The following is a 23,726-nucleotide window of genomic DNA, read 5'->3' on the forward strand; positions in this document are numbered from 1 at the left end:
TTCAGAGCTGGGAGCCTTCCAGCTACTGTGACTGACGATCTGGGCAGCAGGAGGAAGGCTATATTTCAGCACCAAGCTGTGGTTGAGAGCTCTTGTCAGGTCCCCTTGGGTTTAGGCCCATGTGCTGAGGAAGAACATTATGGAGGGGACATGAGGTGAAGCAATGGGCTCCAAACAGGGCAACCAGGACCACGAGAGACAAAAGGGGATATAGACGAGACCTCCAGGACCCCCCTCCTTGCAGTAGGCCGCTTCCTCCAGCCAGATCCTTCTACTAGGTGACACTTAGGAAGAACCAGTGGTGGAGACTAGCATACCAGGACCAGACCACGTCTGAGATACACCAGCAGCAGGAGATAGGCCTTTTGCATCTGAGCCTGCAGAACCACTTTACACCCCAGCTATGACGCTGATGTCGTGTTGATGTTTTTGTGATGTAGCATGAATTCTAATGGGTCTTAGTAATAAAAACTCAGACTTAGACATTAGGGGCTGAAAGCTGAAAGATCAGAGGAACAAAGCAGCCAGCTACCAGTTCTTACCTCTATGAAATCCTCAAACCAAATGGGGTAGCCTGTCTCTACAAGTCCTCAGACGGAATCCTCAGACTGACTTCAATGAGCCCCTGTCTTCTCCCACCTCCCACCTCTCTCAGTCCAGCCCTATCCCTTCCTGTCTCCACCTCCCTAGTGTTGGGATTAAAGGATTGTGAGCCACCACGGTCAGGCCTCTGTGGCTAACTAGTGGCTAGCTCTGCACTCTGATCTTCAGACAAACTTGATTTGCTACAGCACAAACAAAATACCACCACCTGTGATCTTTGTCAAACCTACAGAAAAGCAGGCACGCACGTGGGTGGTGTGTGTGCAGTCACAGGGGTCACACAAACAAAACACTGCCTCGTTGACCACCTGATAGGGACACAATGCTTTCCAGCCATCTGGAGGTCTCTTTCCTAATCTCCCTCCACATCTCCCTCCCTTGTCTTTTGCTCCCACCGAAGAAAGCTTGACACTGGCCCTTGTCCCTCCCACGCTGGTTTTGAGTGTAGTACACAGAGATTTCCTTCAACTGGAATCCAATGGCCTCACTGTTGTTCTGACCTCAGTAAACCTTTTCTGTCTGTGTGAGCCCTGTGTCTGCCTCTTCAGAAACAAACCACAGCCTTATCCTCACTCGTGGCTTACCATCTGTGGGAGTAGCATCATCTCCAGGGTGTGTGACTGAGAGAAAAGAGCCCCTGGGGAGGATCTGCCTTTCCACACCCCACAGATGTGGCCTAGCCAGAGTGTGTACCGTAACTTCCAGGAGCCGGTGCTGCCGGTCCCTTGTCCCTGGGGAACTGTGTGGTCTCCTCTCCAGGACTCATCCAGTCATGACGACTGGCTCCTGTATTTTCTGGGAATCATTCACGATCTGCGTATAAATGTTAATTAGTTTCTGATAATACACGTTTCAGTGACTCTGCCTGTGGATAATCCCCACCTTTGTCTAATAACCACCCTCAGCTAACTGAGTCTTTAATGCACCCACATTAACCACATTTATGGCCTATGCTTTTCTCCTTGAGAGCTGCTTTCATCAACTTCAGTTCACATTTTACCATATGTCTTAAAGCTCTAAATTTGCTTTTATGTTATGATTAGGTTTTAATTCATCTTACGTGGGTGTGTGGAATAAAGTCAATACCTATCTTTTTCTGCTGTGTCTAACCTTCATCTTTTCACCATCCCTCGTGCCGTGGGTATGTGCAGGTCCCCATTCTACTTGCTCCATGCTCCTTTCTGCCTCTGCACTATCTGGTCCTCCTGATTGGCTTTCGATAAATTACAGTGTCCTCAATGGCTTTTACCATCAATTTCATGCAGCTCAAGTCACCTTAGGAAGGAATTATGACTGAGGGATTACCTAGATCAGGTTGGCCTGTGGGTCTGAATGTGGGCAATTGATGTAGGAGGACTCCGCCCACTGTGGGTGGTGCCAGTCCCTAGACAGGTAGGCTTGAGCCATATAAAAAAGCTAGCAAACCATGGCAAACAGCATCCTCCAGGGGTTCTGCTTCAAGGTCTTGCTTATGTTCCTCCTCTGACTTCCCTTAATGGTGAACTGTAACCTGGAAGTGTAAGCCATTTACACACACACACACACACACACACACACACACACATACACACACACCCTTCCTTCACCAAGTTGTTTCTGGTCATGGTTTTTATCACTGCAGCAGGAAAGAAACTAGAATACAGGGCATCATATTTTGCTTGTCTTTGAAAATAATCTTGTCCTCTTGAGTCTTCAGTGACCTTAAGATGCAGGCTGGGATGTAGATGAGTGATAAAGTACTGGTCTAGCCCACATAGGACCCCATGTGCCACACACAGAAACCCAATAGGAAAAGATTTCAAGCCTGGAGAACACTTGCTATTTTTGCAGAAGACCCAAGTTTTAGTCCCAGAACCTACACGGTGGCCACAACTGTCTCTAATTCTACCTCCAGGGTATCCAAAGCCCCCTTCTGGCCTCTGTGGTTACCAGCCATGCACAAATGATATGCAAACATATATGTAGGCAAACACACATACACATAAAATAACAATAAGTAAATTTAAAAACGTAAGGAAAGGGATCCCAGAGGTCACTTGATTCATCGGAATGGCTGCTTTGCAGGTCAGACTGGAGACGACTGACAGTTCCTGTTAGAACACTGTGTTCTTGTCCGCAGCCCCATCCTGACTCTATTTATTACAGTGTTTATTTCTTAACCGTACAGCTCGCAAGCATTTTAATTAGATTCATTCCTAGCAAACTCTTTGTTTCCTCAGATTTACGGCCAGTATATTTTCCGTGTTTTGATTTTTATTAAGCCGCCTTCAGGCCCGCGAGACACCTCCACAACATCAGCCTTGTATCTAGCAAACTCAACGAACCCAGTGTTTTCATGTTTTACCTGTCAATTATTTTATCTTTTCCTACATTGATGATCTTACAATTTGGAAATGAGAACACTTTTGCCTTTGGGGGCAAGGAAAAATCTCAACTGTGTCCAAAAGAAACATGTTGCTGGTTCCCCTCCAGCTTACCCACTGGCCTCTGGCCGGGGCTGCATTCGGACATATCAGGAAATGCGCTTTTCTTGTGTGAATGCCACTAAGAATTATTCATGTGACTATCTCCAGTGTGTGTGCTATCAGTAATTCCTGTCTGGTTAAATGATCTTCACCCATTTCCAGATCTGGAAAACTGTCAGCTCTCATTTCATGCTGTTCAGCGGAGAACTCCACTCTGTCGGCTCTGCCCAGACAGGAATGCAGGGTCTCCCAATCTGTCTCCCACACTGATTTACTTAGCCATCTGATTTTTAATGATTTATCATTATTATTATCATTATTGTTATGTGTGTGTGTAAGTCTTGTGTTGGAATGTACAAATAAGTGTCATGCCTGAGGAAACCAGAAGAGGGCATTGGATACCCCAGTGTTGAATTACAAGTGGTTGTGAGCCACCATGTGGGTGCTGGGAACTGAAGCTGGGTCCTATGGAAGATCAGTGCTACTCTTAGCCACCATCCCTTGTTTGCCCCGAGTCACCAGACTGCTAGCATTTGTCCGTTTGGATGATGACACTTTAGGTATTTTTCAAAACTGAAATCATGATATTTACAACTTTCTTTCCTTGTAGTGTTTGTTCAAGATCAAACTAACCTTGTAAAATCCGTGTGCACCTGTTTTCAAGATAGTGGTTTTTAAAGTTTGCATATGTGGTTCTTGAAATTTTGAAATACTGCTTTTTAACCCTTTGGGGTGCAGGATAGATGCTTGACACTGCTAGGTGCTGCTGTTGCCGCCAAGCATGAAGTCTGACCTCTCCTCTCCTCTCCTTAGTGAATGATTTTGGGAATAACATCTTACTAAATCTCTAACCTTGTATCAAACTTTGTATATATGCTGATTCAGAGCTTTTTCTGCAGCGTTTCCTTCTGACTGGAGCGAGTCTGTCACATCACATGATCTGCTTTCTCAATCAGCAGCATCGTGCTTACAATTCTTTTACTGCTACCAGAACTTGGGGAAAACCGTCTCTTGTCATTGTCAAAGACCTCTCTTGTGTATTTATAAACACCTACTCTTAACTTTGCTTCATCTTTCCTTCTCTTTTCTATTAGTTTGGGCTTTGCTCTATTTTGAGCTTGAGTTTAAAAATTTTAACTTACATTCAATGTTCCTTATTGAATGGTTTAGAACTGCATAAATCTTTTAAAATTTCAAGTGCTAGGAGCATAGCTATCTAGTAGAGCACTTGCCTAGCAAGTGTAAGGCCCTGAGTTCAAACCCAGCACTGCAGAAAAACGAAGAACTAAAAATTAAAGTATTAATCTGATGGAAGTAATGCCCTGACCCCTGGGTTGCTGTGTCTCTGGTGTCGTGACATCCTCGAGTTTGTCACCCTATCACACACATCATTTAGGAATTAGACGCTAAGTGACGAACACTTGGGATTATTTAGAGCAACGTTTGAAGGAATTTTCAACATAATGGCATTTCTGACAGTAGCAGGGTGGGATACCTGGTACTTTCCATTGACATTGCTTGGATCTCCAGGTCACTTTAATTTGTGTTCAAGTTTAATAAGACACTAAATTATCGATTTATATTGGTGGAGGACTCTGTACAAAGTTGTTAATTTTGTGATTTAAAGATCACATAAAAATAGAAAGCCATGCATCATTAAAGTATGAAAAAATGTGTATATACCTCTTTATGTGTCTGTTACTGCTGACTTTTGGTTTTATCTGCTTGCTCTGTAGCTTTGGGTTTCACACCCCAGTGTGAGTGTGGATTTGCTAATGAGTGGGTTATAATTTCTCTTTATGTATTTTGTGGTTGTATACTTACATACTCCTGAGTTTGATATGGTTTTGTTTTCCTGGAAGACTGTTTACTGGGAGACTACATGATAACATTTTCTTTTCCATGAGTGATTTTGCCTTATGTTGTTCTATTTGATTCTTCCAGTCACTCTGCCTTCAGGACCCTCTCGATCTCTTTATTTTCAACCTCTACAACTTTACATAAATGTGCACATGACTAGCTCATGTTACCTCTAAACACCCGGACAATTTTAATCTGATAGTTCAGTCTCTAACTTCTCATTGGTGAATTTAGTTCATTTACATTTATTGCTATGACTAGTCTACTTGAATTTATTCGGCTTCTCTCATTTTCTGTTTAGTTTTGTTAGTTTTTGGTTCCTGTCTTTGCCCTTACTTCATGCCATTTCTGTTTTTCAATAAACCAATGATTTTACCTTTTTTTGTTTTACTACTAGAAACTATTAACTATATTTCTATTTTTTAATGGCTAGTCATGAGGACTCAGTTATAATTTTTCTAATGTACTTTAGTTTTTTAAAATATATCAATGGTGTTTGCTCCACATAACTGAAAGATGGAAGACTTTGAGACAGTGCAGTGACTTGTCCAAGGTTGGGTGATTGGTCAGTGGCATAAGAGGATTTGAAGTGAACTCAGCCTGTGCTATTTTTGTAAGTCTGTAGTTTTCATATCTAGTAACATACCATTGCTTAAAATTTCTTAGTTTGGCATGGTGGCACAAACTTGTTATTCCAGCACTTGGACAGTGGAGGCAGTAGGTTCAAGAGTTCAAGGCCAACTTGGCTACTTGGAGAACAATTTTTTAAAGCAAAAAGTTCTATGTCCCATTAACTAGAGACAAATGCTTGTGGACCATGTTTGTGGACTGTGCTCTCAGGCAGGCCCTCTCTATAACCCTTTTGCTGTGCAACCACACACAACAACATATTTTTCTCTAAGCCACAGTTTCCCTACCCACAAAGTCCATAGCTGTGTCTCTGAATCACACTGACTAGTGCTCAGGAGTTTGTTTTTACAACTACCCCCAACAGCTTGCCTTTATGATAAAAGGGAAACAACCCGGGTTGGATGCAGTTTCCAGAACAGCGTGAGTCATGCAGATTCCTCACTTAATCATTAGGCTCATTTATCCAAATTTGAATCACTGAGCTCTCAGAGTACTACTTAGTTCACATTAATGTAAGGAAGTTCTCTCTGCTCCCTCCTCCCTGTATCCCTTAAGATGGAAAGGACAGCTCGAGCTGAGGTTTTATTGTGGATTCTGTTTACACAGCTTCCTGGAAAAGGCCGGCAATGCCAACGTCTCAAGAGACTGCAGTGGCAACAAGGCTCGTAGCCATGCCAACAACATGGCCAGTGCCATTAGCAGAGGAGGCACGGATGCCGACTTGTTTCTTAGGAAAGCTGAGTGTTAACTAGAGAGAGAGCAGACAAAAGAATGGAAAAAGCACAGAACCCGTGCTCATCACGGTGAAAATCTGACTGTGCAGCAGGGGAGCGTGGGCTTCAGGAAACCGTCCCATTGTCACAGTGGAGCAGTAGTTAGAGACCCACATGCTGAGCTGAGGTCCTTGGGTTCTGAATTCCTATTTGGTGGCCCAGTGGACCAGGCAGATCTCTTGCCTGTGGCATGCCTCCACATCCCAGTGTTCTGAGAGGCCCAGGCCATCTCTAACTATGTGACCTGCCCACACCTGAGGTTTGTATGCCATTGTATCGATCACACAGCAGTCCACATGCCAGACCACATATCCTCTCTCTTGGCTCCTGAAGGGCCTTCTGTCTGGGACACTTTCCTTGAATTACTAGCTAGGAGCAGCTAGCTCCAACTTCCGGTGCCTAGCTCCTCTGTGTCTCAGAGCAACTTCTTGTAAAAATTAAAGAGCTGGAGAAATGGTTCCATGGTTAAGAGCAATGACTGTCCTTGCAGATAACCTTGGTTCAATTCCTAGTACAAACATTTCAAGCCACAACTGTCTGTAACTCCAGTTACAGAGGATTTGAAGCCTTCTTCTGGCCTCCACAGGCACCAGGTACATACACAGTACACAGACAGAGGCGCAGGCAAAACATTTATACAATGAAATATGATAATGACGATGATGGTGATGATGATGATGATGGTAATGATGATGATGGTAATGATGATGGCGGTGATGATGATGATGGTAATGATGATGGTGGTGATGATGATGATGGTGGTGATGATGATGGTGATGATGATGGCGGTGATGATGATGATGGTAATGATGATGGTGGTGATGGTGGTGATGATGATGGTGATGATGATGGTGATGATGATGATGATGATGGTGGTGGTGATGATGATGATGATGGTGATGATGATGGTGGTGATGGTGATGATGATGGTGATGATGGTGATGATGATGATGATGATGGTGGTGATGGTGATGATGATGATGATGGTAATGATGATGGTGGTGATGGTGATGATGGTGGTGATGATGATGGTGATGATGATGGTGATGATGATGATGATGATGGTGGTGGTGATGATGATGATGATGGTGATGATGATGGTGGTGATGGTGATGATGATGGTGATGATGATGATGATGATGATGATGGTGGTGATGGTGATGATGATGATGATGGTGGTGATGATGACAACGGCAGCAGCAAACACACCTCCCTGGTGATATAACTTGCTAAAGTTGCCCCTTTCTTGACACAGCAGCTGGGTTCATACCCCAACTCTGTGTCTTCCCCAGCAAACCGCCCTGATCATCATCAGACTCCTCCCCATGGATTTAGGCTGTGTGCTCATCCCGGGTATTACATGTAGTTCACCCCACAAAGCATTGAGAATCCTTCCTGTTGCTTAGAACCCTCCCATATACGTGAGCTGGCATTACATTCTTAAAGGCAATAATAACAACAATGTGTATTTTAAGGGATTGCCACAGGAGTTAAGTGTGACCACACATGACAGAGTGTGACAGGGTGCCCAGCATACAGCACAGCTGAGCTGAGCTCCTGAGCTCCATCCTCCTGGCTGTGTATTTATACCACAGACCAACATTTTAAATTGACCACAGTAATCCATCTGAGGGAGGAGTCTGTATTTCAAGAACCAACTCATCTTTCAAAGAATTCCAAGCTGGCCGTGGAGAAATCGTGACAGGAAATCTGCAGGTGCACGCACCAGGTCATTGAGCAGTAGCTGTAATCCTGCGCCCGTAAAGTACTTGACACGCAGAGGGCTCAGCCGCTCATTATCACACCTGATCCCCTTCTTATCTCAACACAGAGAACAGGGATTTCTCAAAACCCTCTTAGAGACTAGAAGCCTTGATTCTGATGGATGGCAGACTTCGCCAGGGTTCCTGCCACCAGAAAATGGTGTACTGGGGTTTAGAGCCTAAGCCACCTCAGTCTTAACCTGTATTCCTTTTGGTATATTCTTGGGCATCCTTAGCAGAGAGGAGGCATCTGGCAGGCAGGTAAGCAGAGATCCCCAAGATGCAAACAGAAGTCCCTATGACAGAGGTTCTCACCCTTCCTGATGCTGTGACCTTTTAATACAACTCCTCATGTTGTGGTGACCCCCAACCATAAAATTATTTTCATTGCTACTTCATAACTGTAATTTTTCTACTGTTATGAACCATAATGTAAATACCTGTGTTTTCTGATGGTCTTAGGTGACCTCTGTAAAAGGGTCCTTTGACTCCCAAAGGGTTCATGACACACGGGCTGAGAGCCACTGCCTTATGATGAGACACCCATTTTATTCTCAGTACTCACCTATTGGCTGGCCCCAGGGTCTTTTCTCTATCCCTGGATGTTCCTGGGACAAAGAGGCTCCTGGTGTCTTTAGGGACACTTACCAAGTTCACTGGGGCCCCAGTGTGATTCTGTCTATCCCATGTGTGGGCTGCACCCATCTCATTGGCCTCTGGGAATCAAGACATCTAAGTAACTGTCCTGATCCTCATGATAGGGTGTGGCATCTTTGTGACCTTTTTCTGTTCCCCAACAAATTTAGAGTTCTGGGGGAAGGAATCTGTGCACTACTGGGCAAAGTTCCATCCACAGAAAATGGCTCCTGTGCCTGCCTTTAATCTGGCAAAAGCAAGCTGTTTTGTATATCAAATGCTTCATTTAGGTATTTGGAAGGAACACAGCTGCTCTTTGCTGAGAACCATGATGAACCCCATAGCAACCAGCAGTGTAACTGGGGGTGAAGGTGAGAGGGTCTCTGTGTGGATCCCACCTGACCTTTATAACACGCCCCTCCCATACACACACACACACTCACTGAATCACGAGTGTCAGTGAGCCCTCCAGGAGGTCCCTCATGCCCATCTGGGCTGCCCTAACTTCTCTAAAGCATCTAGAAACTCTTAGCTTGATGCAGAGGACAGAACAGAAGGAGCTGGGCCTTCCAGATTATGTTAATATCCGTGGGGTCTTGTACATGGTCCTGTGTCAACCGTGGGGCTGAACAAGGGAGAGCAGGTATCTAGTTTCATAGCATCCTGGTGCTTGGTGCTGTCTCATTTGGCATATGAGAGTGGAAAACAGTCCTTCTGCTGTCTTGTCTTGTGGTTTTGAGATAGGATCTCACACTGTGGCCCAGGCTAGCCTCCAGTTCACAGCAGGCCCCCATCTCAGCCTCTCTGGTGTTGCATTTAAAGGTGTGCCACATGAGAGGCAATATTGAGCCCATGGAGCTTAGCTCTAAGAACCTTGGTCCCAGCCACTGCTTTCCATCTAAACTAACCATTCTTTGGCTTCCAGATTGGCCATCGTGACTTTGATGTAGAAAAGCGTCTCCGCCGGGACCTCAGGAGGACACACGCTCTGTTGTCTGATGTTCAGCTCCTTCTGGCCACCATGGAGGATGGCAAGACATCAGTCAGCAAGGAAGAGCTGGAGAAGGTGCACAGTCAGGTGAGAAATGCCCTCGTAGGGAGAGGGAGCTCTTCTGGGAAACACGGTCAGAGGCTCCCACCCATGGGAGGTAGAGATATGGACCAGGAAGCCACAAGGCAGTAGGGAATGAGGGGCAGGACCTGCTCCCTTCTGTTGGGTGGAGCCAATTGTGACTGTTTGGAGGGCATGAGCAGATTAGGACTGGGTAACTGGCTGAAGGTAGTGTATGTGAGTGTATGGACACTTTTGGTGGCTACCAGGGCTGGGTATAGGAGACACAGCTGCAGGGTTAATATTGCATTGTCACCTCCTCGTGGAACTGAGAACAGCTGTGGCCATTTGGCTGTCTAGGTGGATGCTAACGATGCAGGTTAAGGTTTCATGAGGGTTACCAGCTGCCACTGATCGGAATCTTCTTCCTGCCCGCCTCCCACATACTGAATGCTCCGTGCATGTGGTCACCTGCCATCTCTACAGCTTAGTACCATCCTGTTAGTCAATGAGCAGAGGCTTGCTTGTGGATTTCAGTGGTTCAGTCTGTGATCACTGCACCCCATCTTTGTGCTGAGGTAGAACACCATGGAAGAGAGGGCATGGGAGAGCAGAGATGCTCATCTCACGGCCAAGAAGGAGGGAGGGATGGAGGGAGGGAGGGAGGGAGGGAGGGAGGGAAGGAGAGGAGGGCACTAAACAAAGTTCCATCAACCCAGGAGACACAGTGCCACCATCTCACACTCTGTGACCTTTTCTCTTCCCTTAGTGGGCCATTCTCACCCTGTTCCACCATTCTGGCTTGCTCCAGACCTCCTTTGTCTTGTGTCCTGGGCAAGGCAGGGCACTCGCTCACTCTGTGTCCCCTTTGTGATTTCAGCCAGATGCACTTAGTCGTCATGAGAGCTTCAGGGGAGCAGAGGGCACCTCATGGCTGTTTATAGATGGGACATTTTGCCCAGTGGTGGTGATGTGTAACATGGCAGTAAGTGACAGACCTGAGTTCAGAATCAGGGTCTCTCTGTGTCACATTGCAACCTGTTATGTTAGGAGAAGAGTGGGGAGGCCTGGACATCTTATTTCAGCTGGGACCTGAGCACCTCACAGAGTGACGACCTCACATCCCTTGTTCCTGCTTCACAGCCTCCAAGTTACCCCTACCCTCAAGTGGGTGTTCTGACAGAGTAGATTTCTCCCCTCCCCCTCTCCCTCCTTTAAAAGTGTTCCCTGCCATCCTTCTGCAGGGTTAAGATGTGTGTTTCCAGGAAGCAGCAGTGTTTAATGAGGGCAGCTTGGGCACAATCAAAGAGCCTCATTCTTCTGTAATTCCTCTTTCCTGCTCTCTGTATCCGGCTTCCCAACAAAGACATCCACAGCCTCGACTCTCTGCCGCTGTTGTCATGGAAATGACTGTAAGGACAGAGCTCCTGGACCAGAGGTCAGGGTACAGTCGCTTTGGCCCCTGGCACACGTGTCCGGATGCAGGAGTCAGAGCTAATTAGATAAATCAGTGATGGCTCCTGGTATCACTTCAACTCTTGTCTGGTGTCTGGTGTTTGTCCTCTGCCCGAAGGCCTCAGGGACAGAGACAGGGCAGGCAAAGCGGGAGGGAGAGCAAGCCAACTCTGCATGTAGCTAATGTGTATAGCCCTGAAAAGTTTCCTCCATTTGCCCATATGTTTGCTGATCGGGCATTTATGCAGCACCTACTGTATGCCTCATGATGGCTGAGGTACGGGAAGGATTGTCAGTAAGGCAGGTATGGTACCCACCTTAAGAAATCCATACCTGATGGAAAAAACAAACAGCAGCTCAGATGCCTGTAATGGGGGACTTTGAAGGAGAGAGGAAGAGGCAAGTCCTGGGTAGGGAAATGCAGAGGTGTCCGCTATCTGGGGTCAGTTTCTTACGCCTGGAGGAAGGAAGAAAGCAGGGAAGGCTTGGGTTTCATCCCAAGCAGGTAGGAAAGAAGTCACTGGAGGCTTCCAGTGGAGCCTGATTTGTCTGCATTGAAGGGACTCGCAGCTGGGATTTGGTTGGCAACAGTGTGTGTTATTTCAGAGGAGCTCTGCTGCTGCCTAAGCAGTCAGGGATTCCTGCATTAGCCCATTGTGCTCAGGAGAAGCCAGAATCTGGGGGGCTGACTGAGCACTTTATCCAAAAGTATGTAACAAGACAGGCCTGGAGCTGTGGGTGCCAGCCATCCTGGGCTCTTGAACACTAGCTCATCCGATGCGGTCCTCTTAACCTATGTCCAGAGTCTGGTGTGAACCAGGCTTGACGTCAGAGCCTTGAACACGGCTGCACCGCAGCAAGCTGAGCATTGTTCTAGAACATCACGTTTCTGGTTATCTTCCCTCTCTTTTGTTGTCAGAAAGAATCTGCTTTCTGTTGGTTGCTTGGTTTGATCTGGCAACACAGCCCAGGTTGGCCTTGGCCTTGAACTCTCCACCCTAGGCCTTCCAAGTACAGCAATTTCTGTGTGAACAACCACGACCAGCTTCAGGTCTGAATTTTAAACAACCACTTCAGGGGCCAGAAGCCTCTTACCTACAAAATTCTCTTCCCCTTGGCAGTTCAACCATTTTGCTGACCATGGGGTGATATTTATCTGATCTACCTCAGTTCTGTTACTTGGAAAAGATCTGAATTTTGAGTCCAGAGCACTTTGTCTGGTGTTGCTAATTTCATGTTGGGAGGGGACACATCCAGCTCTCCCTAAAGTAGAATGTGGTCATCACTTGTTGCTGCAAACACACTAATGGGGTCCTCAGACGCGGGGGTGGACCCTGGGCATTTACAAGTTGCTCATGGAAGGGTGGACTCTGAGGGAGAAGGTAAAGGTCATGGATAGAGGTATGCAATAGGTTCAACCCCTGCCTGGGTAACCCTGAGCCAGCCCTGCCTTTCAGGGACACCTGCATCGTATCTCATAGAAGGTGCTGTGCCCCCAAAGAACACCAGATCACAGGATCTGTAGACTTCCCTTTGTAAGATCTCAAGGATTGGGGTTGGGGATGGAGCTGGTAGAATGCCTGCCTGTGTGTGAAGACCTGGATAAGGCAGCTTCCATCCCAGGCCTTGGGGTATGAAAGCAGGGGCATCTGAAGTTCAATGTCATTCTTAGCTACACAGCAAGTTTGAGGCCAGACTGGGCTACACAGGACCTTGTATCACAAGAACACCCTCTAAAATCAAACCCCTCCTGATGTGGCGTAAATGAACGGCAAACAGAATTAACCAGGCTAGCTTAATATAATATATTCAGCTTTAATAGGGGAGAGCTTACAAAACCAGGGTTCCAGCAAAGAGCAGGAAACAAAAGGGAAGGCAGGGATCACACCGCCAGATTTATAGGTAAACATTCGCCTAAGGGGTACCCGCCCTACAAACAAGGTGATTGGCTGGGGCTTCCCCTATACCCCTCTAGGACAACGGATAGAAAGAATGCTTTGGGCAGAAGTTCCCTCCTCCACTCACCAGTATGGGCTCCTCCTCAGAGTGAAGGGTTGGGGAGCATCTTTGGCTTCTGGGTACAGTGTTTTCATAACGAGCTAATCAATTCCCACGGGGTATTTCCCCTGAAACTAACCTGGAAACAAGCTATTCCAACAACCAAGATGGATAATTGAGATAATCATTGTGCCAGTAACCTCTGTGAGACTAGGGGTTGGCAGGAGGCACCTCCTCCAAGGAGAGAGTGGAAGCCAGCGGCAGCTCCCGGGTTCTGATTAGCTCTCTGTTCATTTAGTCCTCGTTGGATCTGTGGATGTGATCTCCCTTCGCAGAGGAGGCACGTGATTGGTTTTGTTATCTGGGGGTGAGGGGCTGCACACGGCTCTGTTGTTTACCCACCTCATACTTAGGGCCCTGTTCTGTCCTGACTGCTAAGACCAAAGCTCCCATTGTGGGTCTCTGGCACTGCCCTCAACAGTGCTCCCAAACTGGTGTCCTGTGCTCTGCCTGCCTTTGTTAAAAGCCACTTGTATGTCTCCTGCCAGGAAATCTCTCAAATTGCTGACTTTGTGTCTTGTCCAGAGAGGTTTTATGTCACCTCATTGGGGTCTCTTATGCTGGAGATGAAAACCAGGGTGTTGACAGAGGTTTCTGTCTTGCCTGGTCCTGTGGTCATTCAGTCCCAAAGAATCACACAGAGGTCTACATCAATTATAAACTGATTGGCCCAGTATCTCAGGCTCTTCTTATTAACTAATTCTTATATTAGCCCATAATTCTTGTCTATGTTGGCAATTTGGCTTGGTGCCTTTTTCAGCGAGGCAGTCACATCTTGCTTCCTCTACAGCTGGGTCATAACTGGAGACTGTGTTTCCCTCTTCCCAGAATTCTCATGGCCCCACCTCTACTTCCTGCCTGGTCACCCTGCCTATACTTCCTGCCTGGCTACTGACCAATAAAATAATACAAGTGACAGGATAAAAGACTATTGCCCCACAGTACTTCCTCCCTTTTGTTTTTAAACAAGAACTCTAAATCTAATATTTTTAGTTTAGCTTTTCACCTGACCACTATCCATAACAACATGCAGTCAACATTCTAAACAAGGAAAATATCCATAGTCCCTTTTTAGGGAATGTGGGCGTAGTTTTCTAGGCTACTTCCTGCTCATTGGGGGAGTTGATAATCTTATGGGGACCTAAAGAAAATCTAGAATTATGATCAAGTCCTGACTGGAGTATCCTGTGAGGCTTGATCACCTCAGGCAGCAGTCTTTAAACTGTTCTGAATGCATAGCTCAGACATCTGGGCCATTCCTCCTATCAGAGATTTCTCAGGGGTCTTCCTTGGTCAAACCTGATTTTTCTTAATGAAGAATGAATCCACAGTTCCTCATTTCCTGTGGAAACAAAAGCAAAACCTCTTCTACAAAGTAACATATCTTTTGGCTTAAATTTTAAAGTCAAAGGGTTATATATATTGAATTAATATAGCAGCATTTATAATCAAATGTCTTTTAGCAGCTTTTTCTCCTTCCTCAGCATTCAAACAATTCAAAGAGAACACAATAACATACAGTATCTAGATTCTCTGTGTGTTTTCCATCTTTACTTGGCTTTATTTTAAACTCTATTTCTTTTATTTTTATTTTTAATTTTTGGCTTTTTGAGACTAGGTTTCTCTGTGTATCTTTGGCTGTCCTGGAACTCATTCTGTAAACCAGGCTATCCTTGAACTCACAGAAATCCATCTGCCTCTGCCTCCCAAGTGGCTGTGGCTTACTGGGTAAAGTTCCAGGCATCTGCCTCTGGTGGCTCCATGGCTTCTCTTGGACTCCACCCATCTTTCTCCCAGCATTCAGTTCCATCTTCCCGGCCTACCTAAGTTCTGTCCTGTTATAGATCCAAAGCGGTTTCTTTATTCATTAATGGTAATCACAGCATACAGGGGGAAATCCCACATCACCAGGACTTTGCATATTCCAGTTGGGTGCTGCCATCAGCCCAACCCCACCCACCACTTGACCTTTGGAGGAAGATTCTGAAGACCTCAATACAGTCTTGGTTGCTTGCATGCAAGATCTACAAACCTCCCACCATCCTTTGAAGCAAGTCTAGGTCCTCTAGTCTGACCCACGCGGTACCCTGCCCAGCTCCTTCTCTCCAGTCCCACCATCATCTCCAGCAGTGCCCCCCCCCGCTGTCCCCCATGTCGATTCCACCTTGTCAGCGTTTCATGAGCTATGCCTTCGTGGGGCTCTAGTTTCCCCGTCAGCTTCCTCTTTGCCCAGTGGGTATCTGTCCTCTGAAGTTGACTTCAGCATCCTCTCTCAGTGCATCTATGCCTCCCATGGCTGGGGTGAAAGGTCCCAGTCCTGCCCTCATTCCTGTGTTACTAGCCATCAAATTTCCTCCTCCTCTGAGGTCACAGGGGCTTTAAAAAGCAGAACTGTAATTTGAACTCAGATCCAGAGGTCCAGAGGTTGACCCTGGGGCATCACATCCTTCCAGAAACTCAGTGCTCCGGTGGGCCCTTCCCCCAGACCTTTGCCCATCTCCACCACAAATTCCCAGCTGTGATTAACTACCAGCCTAGGGCTCCCATCAGAGAAGACTGATAACCCCGGATCTATCCCCAGTGCCCTTAATTGGGGCATTTGTCACCATGTGTCACCTATGCCTCCTTGAGACAGTCGAGGTAATTAACAGGCCGGGAAAGATTCCCTGATGGGAGCCTTTGTGTGACCAGGCACTTTGGATATGTGTCTCCCCAGCCTGCAGCCCAGAGCAGTGGCCTCACTAGGTATTTTATTTGAAGAACTTTTGTTTTTTGCTGTGAAGACGATGTTAGAAGGAATTGATTCAATATTAACCTAACCTCCTGTCAGGGGAGATAAAGACTATGTTGTAATTGGCTGGAAACGTGGTGGTCACAGGTCTGTTCACCCACAAATATTGACACTTCCAAGGCGGTGATGAACGAAGCATGAAGAAGGCCCCGCTTTTACATCACAGGCAGGGAAATCTAGTTGTCTGTCTAAAGGATGGCTTCTGCTTATCTGGGGCGGGCCAAGCAAGCTGCAAAGCCCTGAGCCCCCAAGGTGACACTAACAGGAGAATCAGTTGTTTGGACACCACCAGGCACCGTGCAGTGCATCCTGTGTCCCCAGGAAAACAGGAACCCAGTGGCTTCAGGAAAGCCAGGGCTGGTGCTTGGAAATGTGTCTGCAGGAGCAATTCCCCAGTGACCACACAGGCTGCCGGGCATCTCCATTGAAGGCTGGAGCACTGCGACCCACAGGAGGGAGGACGGGGAAGAGGGAACCCTGCTAGACAAGAACTGGGTGAGACTTGATGTGTAGGAGTCAGCAGAATGGCTCAGTGGATAAGACCTGAGTTTAGGTCCTCAGTATCACGTAAAATGCGGGGCCTAGCTGTGAGTGCCTGTGCCACCAGCATCGGAGACAGAGACAGGCATAGCCTTAGAGCTCACTGGCTGGCCTAATTGAGGCAGTGAGCTTCCAGTGCAGAGAGAGAGGCCCTGTCTCAAGGCAGCAAGGTGAAGGGTGATAGAGGAGAAGACCCTATGTCCTGCTTGGACCCTGAACGCGTGTGTGTGGGTGTGTGTGCCTGCATATTCACGTACACATATGTGCCATGCACCACACACACACACACACACACACACACACACACACACACACACACGCACACACACAGAATTTCTGGGTTTTGCTGTTATTGTTGCTTTTTGCCTCCCTGCAGCCCTTGGGTGGGGGCTGATTTCACTTAACTTTGCCACATAAATATCTGCATGTATCCTCAGTCTGGGCCCTGAAGCTGCCACAGGGGCAAAATTTTTCCTGTCTGTTTCTGATCCAAAGGTGGAAGACTTCCCATGACACCCACAAACTGAGACTTTAGGGTTTGCCCTCACTTTCGTCCTTGGCAGCAGTTTCTTTATGCTACAGAGTTAGTTCAAGGCCAGCCTGGCCAATTTAGTAAAACCTGTCTTAAAATAAAACAAAGAAAGAAGGTCTGGGGATGTACCTGAGTGAACAAATGCTTGCTGAGCATGGGCAAGCCCCTTTAGACTACTCTAGACACATGAACCATAGTCTCCATGTAGAACAGGACAATCCTGGAACATTTAGAGAACTCCCAAATGATGATGATTGTCACCAGGTAGTGTTGGAACTTGTCTATTGGGTCTACTGTCCACAGACATGGTTGACATTTTTTAAAGCTTAAAAACACAAATATATATATATATATATATATATATATATATATATATATATATATGTTTATATGTATACACACAGACACACACAGTTGTGTGTGTATGTGTGTGTGTGTGTGTGTGTGTGTGTGTGTAGGGGTATGTAGGTGCCCATAAAGGCCAGAAGAAAATGTTGGAGATGCTGGAGGTAGAGTTAGATTAGAGACGGTTGAAAGCCACCTAACATGAATTCTGGAAACCAAACTTGGATCCTCTGGAAGAGCAGCAAGTTCTCCTAACCACTGAGCTACCTCCCAGTCCTCAGTGGATACCATTTGCAGAGACAGCTTTTGCTGAACATGGTTGGGGCTGTCTGCAATGTGGATTGTAGGAGATCCTCTCTGGAAAAGCTCTTCAGGCTGAAGGTGGAGTCTCCCAAGTGCCAAGGTGGCATGCCCAGCACGAAAGTGTCCTGCCTAGCCCTGCAAACTCTGTGGAATGTCCACTGTGGCATTTTCAAATCCCTCAAGTTGTTCAACCAGACCCAGATATCTAGGATCTAAGATCTCTAAGGAATACAGCATTTCTGCTCCACCTCTCTCCATATGTCAAGCTGCCTTGTCTAGAAGCCCTGTAAATCCAAAGAAAACGTTTCCCCAAGTATTTAAAGCAGGCAGATGGCTTCTCACAGGAAAGCAAAGCCATCCCTGGCCTTACAGTTGCTGTGTATGTGAGGGGGATCTCAGTCACCCTCTCTGAATGCTAGTGGTGGTGCTGGAGAGACAGTGAACAATGGGGAGAGACAGTGAGGCGAAGGAGGCAGTTGGGGGAGACAGTGGAAGGTCCCTGGTGATGGCTACAATGGGGAAGAGGTCTCTGTAAGCAAGAGTTGTGTACAGATAGGTATGGGGGAATCCAGCAACACTTGGGTCTGGAACCTTGAAGACTTGAAGCTGACCTTGTCAAGTCATGTGTCACCTTCTTCCCCTGCCACTGCAATGCGATTCTTCATCTGTGAAAGGATGGGCTGTTTCATGGGTTGCGGTCGCCAGCTGTATCTAGTGGCCACACAGGACCAGAGGGAGTGTGGAATTCCCATCTCCCCAGGCCCATGGGAAGGAGGATGTTCTCCTTTGTGTGTGGAGAGCCTGGAGGCCTGTCACCCCACCACAGGGGTCAGTTCCACCTTTTACACATGACAGAAAGCTGCACTTGTGCCCCCCCAATACACACTCACATACACATTCATACACTCACACACATATTTACATACACACATACACTCATACATAACTCACACATTCACACACAGAGACATTCACATACACTCATACAGAACACACACTCTCTCTGTCTCTCTCTCACACACACATCAGTTTTGCTACTTTCTCCCAGTCCATGCCGTGTGTGTGTGTGTGTGTGTGTGTGTGTGTGTGTGTGTGTATGAGTGTGTGTGTGTGTGTGTACCTTTGATTTGTTTACATGCCAATCTCAGGGTTCTGACCCACCTAGCTCAGCTCAGCTCAGCTCAACTGAAGTAGGAAAGAAGCTGCTGAGAAAATGGGAAGGTCTGCTGTTCAGATGTCTTCAAGCTTGGCTGCATGTCGATGCTCCAATTGTATCATTACAAATGTGTCTCTTGGATTGGGCTTGCTCAGCTTGTGAGTGCCCTGAGTTGAGACATTTGTGCTACCAGAAGGGAGGTCTCTTGCTATCTTTTACCTCAATGTCCTCAGTGCCATTTCATCTTAGGAGGGTCATAGGCTTGTCTACAGCTGGGTGTGAGGTCATGATCAAGAACACATGGACCTTTGGGAGACAGACATTTCTCACAGTCTGTAGAGATGGGTGGAGACTGAGTGGTGCCCGGGCTTGAGTTCAGATCCGGCCGTTTACTGTGTCTATGACTGTACAAAGCACCAAGCCCTCCACTTTCAGCCAGCTAGGATGGGGATGACCGCTGTACAGGTTAGATGGGCTACACTTGAAAGTGTCCAGGCAGGTGCAGGTCTAGGAGCAAGGGCTCACATGAGGCCCGTGTGTATGCCATCCACAGATTATATAGACTACAACTCATTGGCTGTACCCTGTAGACTTCTCAATGCACAGAACCACCCCACCCCCATGTTTTGTGATTGGGAAAAAACTCAAAGGCTCTGGGAAATCTGTTCAAGGTCATGGGCACACTGGAACTCCATTTTGCCTGCTCTCTGTTTTGTTCCTACTCACAGTGTGATGCCCAAGCCCCCCTCAGGGTAGATGGGTGTCTCTCCCCATAATGTCTGGTGGTGTTTATATCCAGAGGTTCCGGAGGGTCAGGGTTGAACTGGGGATGGACACAGACCCACTGAACGGAAGAACAGCTCCAGGGTCCTTGGTACCAGCCTCCAGGACTGGAGCAGATCTCCGAAGACTGGGCTGATTTCCTTAGCAAACCATGGGCTGACTGAATGTGCCAGGATGAGGAATGTTCCAGCTATGAAGGGCATTTGGTGTTCGCTGGGTACAACACCCACATTTATACTGTTTAACAAACAAACAAAAATCACAGTGCATAAGATAGTCTGATCCTTGACGGCCTTCAGCAAATACCAAGTACACCGTGCTGCCAAGGTCTGCTGTGGTCTAGCCCACAGGAGGTTAAGAGAGGTAGGCCTGGACATGATCTGCCCCGCTGAGAATGTTTGATTTGAGCACAAGAGGCCTTGGCTGTGGAGGGGACAGTGACTCTCGGCAGCCCTCACTCTGCACCTCGTACGCCAAGCTGGCACTCAGGGGCAGAGAACAGCCTGTTAGTGATGCTGTAAGAGTCCTCACTTGCCGACTGACTACCTCCGCAGCCTCTGCTCTCTGAATGCTGTGGTAACAACACCGGGGAAAGGTGTTTGCTGAGGTGACTCCAGCCTGCATCACCACGACAGGGTGATCTGAGCTCATCCCTTCTGTAACTTACAGTTGACTCCACATTCAGTATGGAAATTACACTCATAATGATTCTTGCCATGGATCACCCATAATGGAAAGTAGACCTGCAGCCTGGGTTTCTTCCTGTCCCCTAAAGCATAATATTTGGAGCCTTTAAGATCCGAAATGAGACTCTGTAGCAACTGTAGCCCCAGATGCCCGACAGAGGCCTTGTTTTATGAGATTTCTGCTCAGTCCATGTAGAGTAGGTTAGACCCACTCGCTGTGCACTTCTGGGATCAGGGACCACCCTCCACCCATAGATAGCAGCTCCTGCCAAGCCTCAAATGCCTCCTTAAAATAAGTTGTGTTTGTCCTGCTGGGGTGTATGTGGTGGGGACAAGGCTCTAACTCTTGTTCTTCAACTCCAAAATGGGATTTAAAATCCCCACATGAGGGGCTGGGGATGCAGCTTGGGGATGAGCCCTTGCCTGGTCCATGTGCCCTGGGTCCTTCCCCAGCACTGCACAGATGATACAGTCCCCCACAGTTGTGGGTCCTTCCATTTCTCTCCAAGCCCAGCCCTCCCCACCTGCTGGAGCACTCCAGTCCCCTTCCAGGAGGACTCTGTTGTGCCTTCACCACGCATCATAGCTCCCACACTGTAGCCGGCCCGTTGCTTCGCTGCTGTGAACCCTGTGTACACCCTCGGAACTGTCCCTCTTGTCCCTGGAGGGGCAGCTGTCTGGCTACACTCTTGTGGTCCTGGACGCTGCTCCAGGGCTGTTGCACTTGCTCTGACCTCTACCCTACTTGTGTTAGCACAGATTCATTCTCAGTGAGGCCCTACCCAAGTTCTGCTCCCCGCCTCTGTAGAGAGCACTTCTTCTAGCCTCTCTGCCTCACCCAAGCCTGGGCTTTCCAGTTTGGCATATCTAGCTCACTCTGAAGTCTCATCTCTTCTGTGGATGATGCCTTGCTCACACCAGTGACCCCAGCTCTTGGGTTATTGTCACAGCCACGGTAGCACATGGGTGGAGCACCTTGACACTGGAGCTGTTCTTTGTCTGTTCAGGGGAGGTGGGATTGTTCCCATGTGGGTGGTGTACAGCCTCTGCCTGGACTCAGGCCTTTCTTTCCTAGTCAGCTTGCTGCTGGCTCCCTCGGTGACCTCTTCAGTAGGACCCTGGTCACCTCCCCCCCTCCAAGCTCTTTTGTTTCACTTTGTTGTTTTTTGAGATAGGGTCGGCCTGAGACTAGCCATTCTCCTGCCTCAGCCTCGCTAATGCTGGGTTACAGGTGTGTGGCACCATGACCAGATCCTTTACCCTTCAGGAGACAGTGTTTTCAGAAGGGAAAGTCTGTGTGTCGGGGAATGCTGGGTTTGCCTCTATTTCTTGCAACTGTGTAGCTCTGGGCGAGGTGCGACCCTACTTTGAGTCCTAAGTATTTTCTCTGTGTTTTTTTCTGTCTGAAGATTCTAATTCTAGGGATCATGGAAAACATAGACATTGGACATAGGGTTTGTGTGCTGATATGAGTTTCTCAATGGGACAGGTCACTATGGGGGTGCGTGGCATGTGCCTGGGTAATTGTAGCCTACCAATAGACGGGAAGGTAGAGGACGAGAAAGCAGTTTGAGTTATTGGCTCAGCCTTTGAGGTTTGATCGAAGGCGAGCACAGGAAGACCCTTCCATGTAGAATGTTTTTCCTTTAGCGGGTTTGCAGACCAGCTGAACCCGAGCCCTGGTCAGGGCTGGCCGGCCCTGCCATCCTCACACTGTCTCTTTGTCACTCCCTGTACTCCCCAGAGGCTGCCACTACTGTCCTTGCCTGTCTCCTCTGGGATAGCAGGACCTGGCATCCTCCGGTGTTTGCCTCAAGCATACATAGCCCCTGCTCACAGGATGTGTGTTGACAGACAGGTGTGAAGGTGTGGGCTGGGCTGTTAGGGAGGGAGGGTGTCTGAGAAGTGACTTCCTTCTCCTGTTTCTGTCCAGCTGGAGCAGAGTGAGGCCAAATGTGAGGACGCCTTGAAGACGCAGAAGGTGCTGACTGCGGACTTGGAGAACATGCACAGTGAACTGGAGAATGTGACCCGGAGCAAGACCCTGGTACTGTACCTCCCACAGCCCCACCCAGAAGAGCAGGCTCATGGTCTGGCCTTGTCCTGCTGGGGACATAACCTTGGAAAGGAAACACTTAGGATGTGGGCATCCCCTTGAGGCCCCTCTGAGTCACCCCACTGCTGGGGGTTACAGGCTTCTGTTGTAGAGCTTCTGGGTATTCAGTTCTGTAAGAAGTATAAAGGAACTTATTGTGGACCTACTGAATGTTTGGCTCCTAAGAAGCAAAGGCAATTTGTTATGGGCCTACTGGGTGCTTGATACTGAATTCAACAGAATACACACACACACACACACACACACACACATGCATGCACACATACATGTACGTATACATGCACACACACACATGCACACACAGGTGTGAGATCACATTTACAAAGGCAAGCAAGGACACCTTCTGTGGACCTACTGTGTGCTCAGTAGCATGAAGTTTCACCTGTGATAATAAACACAGCTAATCATGTGTCCATTTGTGTGCTCACAGCTATAGATGGTTCTCAGGAGCCTCTCGCAGCCCTACTGTGTTCTTACCACCATGGGACTCTTGGTATTTATCATCAGACTGCTGCATGCCACCTTCTCTAAGAGCTCACGTCAACTCCCTGCACCCAGAAGACCTGGCTGTTAATTATGTTATTGTATGCTCAGCACTGAGGGGGACGAAAGAGCCATATATCTCTCATGTTGGTGACAATGTCTGGAGTCTGGATGATCATATTTGACTTAAACTTGTATTCAATATACAGAATTGTATAGTCTGCCTAGAGGTGGGGAGGCGCCAGCTCATGCTGTGTGGCACCCTAACAAGCCCTTTGTCCTGTATTTAGTCTGCATAGAGGTGGAGAGGCGCCAGCTCATGCTGTGCGGCACCCTAACAAGCCCTTTGTCCTGTATTTAGTCTGCATAGAGATGGAGAGGCGCCAGCTCGTGCTGTGCGGCACCCTAACAAGCCCTTTTGCCCTGGATTTCACTGTAGTTTTCTCAATGAAGGGGAACACGTCCAGAAACCCACATACATGCTCACACATTTTCCTAGGGTTTCTGTTGCTATGGTAAACACCATGTCCAAAAGCAACTTGGGGAGGAAAAGGTTTATCTCAGCTTAGATGCTCACATCACATTCCATCACAGGGGAAAGATAGGACAAGAACTTTGGAGGCAGGAACTGAAGCAGAAGCCACGGAGGAATTCTGCTTACTAACTTGCTACTTACTGCTTGCGTCTGCTTTCTTCT

General features: G+C 47.6%; 1 protein-coding gene across 2 annotated transcripts in view; it reads left to right on the forward strand.

Annotated features, from left to right (window-relative positions):
- Positions 1-23,726, forward strand: part of Myo18b (myosin XVIIIB) — a 220,279-nt gene that overhangs the window by 110,462 nt on the left and 86,091 nt on the right. For both annotated transcript variants that reach the window (XM_075983418.1, XM_075983429.1), the window contains exons 34-35: positions 9,656-9,808; positions 22,364-22,477. In XM_075983418.1, the coding sequence (XP_075839533.1) occupies positions 9,656-9,808; positions 22,364-22,477 (267 nt within the window). The remainder of the gene's footprint in view (positions 1-9,655; positions 9,809-22,363; positions 22,478-23,726) is intronic.

Source organism: Microtus pennsylvanicus, chromosome 1, assembly GCF_037038515.1.
Source record: "Microtus pennsylvanicus isolate mMicPen1 chromosome 1, mMicPen1.hap1, whole genome shotgun sequence".
Taxonomy (NCBI): Eukaryota; Metazoa; Chordata; class Mammalia; order Rodentia; family Cricetidae; genus Microtus; species Microtus pennsylvanicus.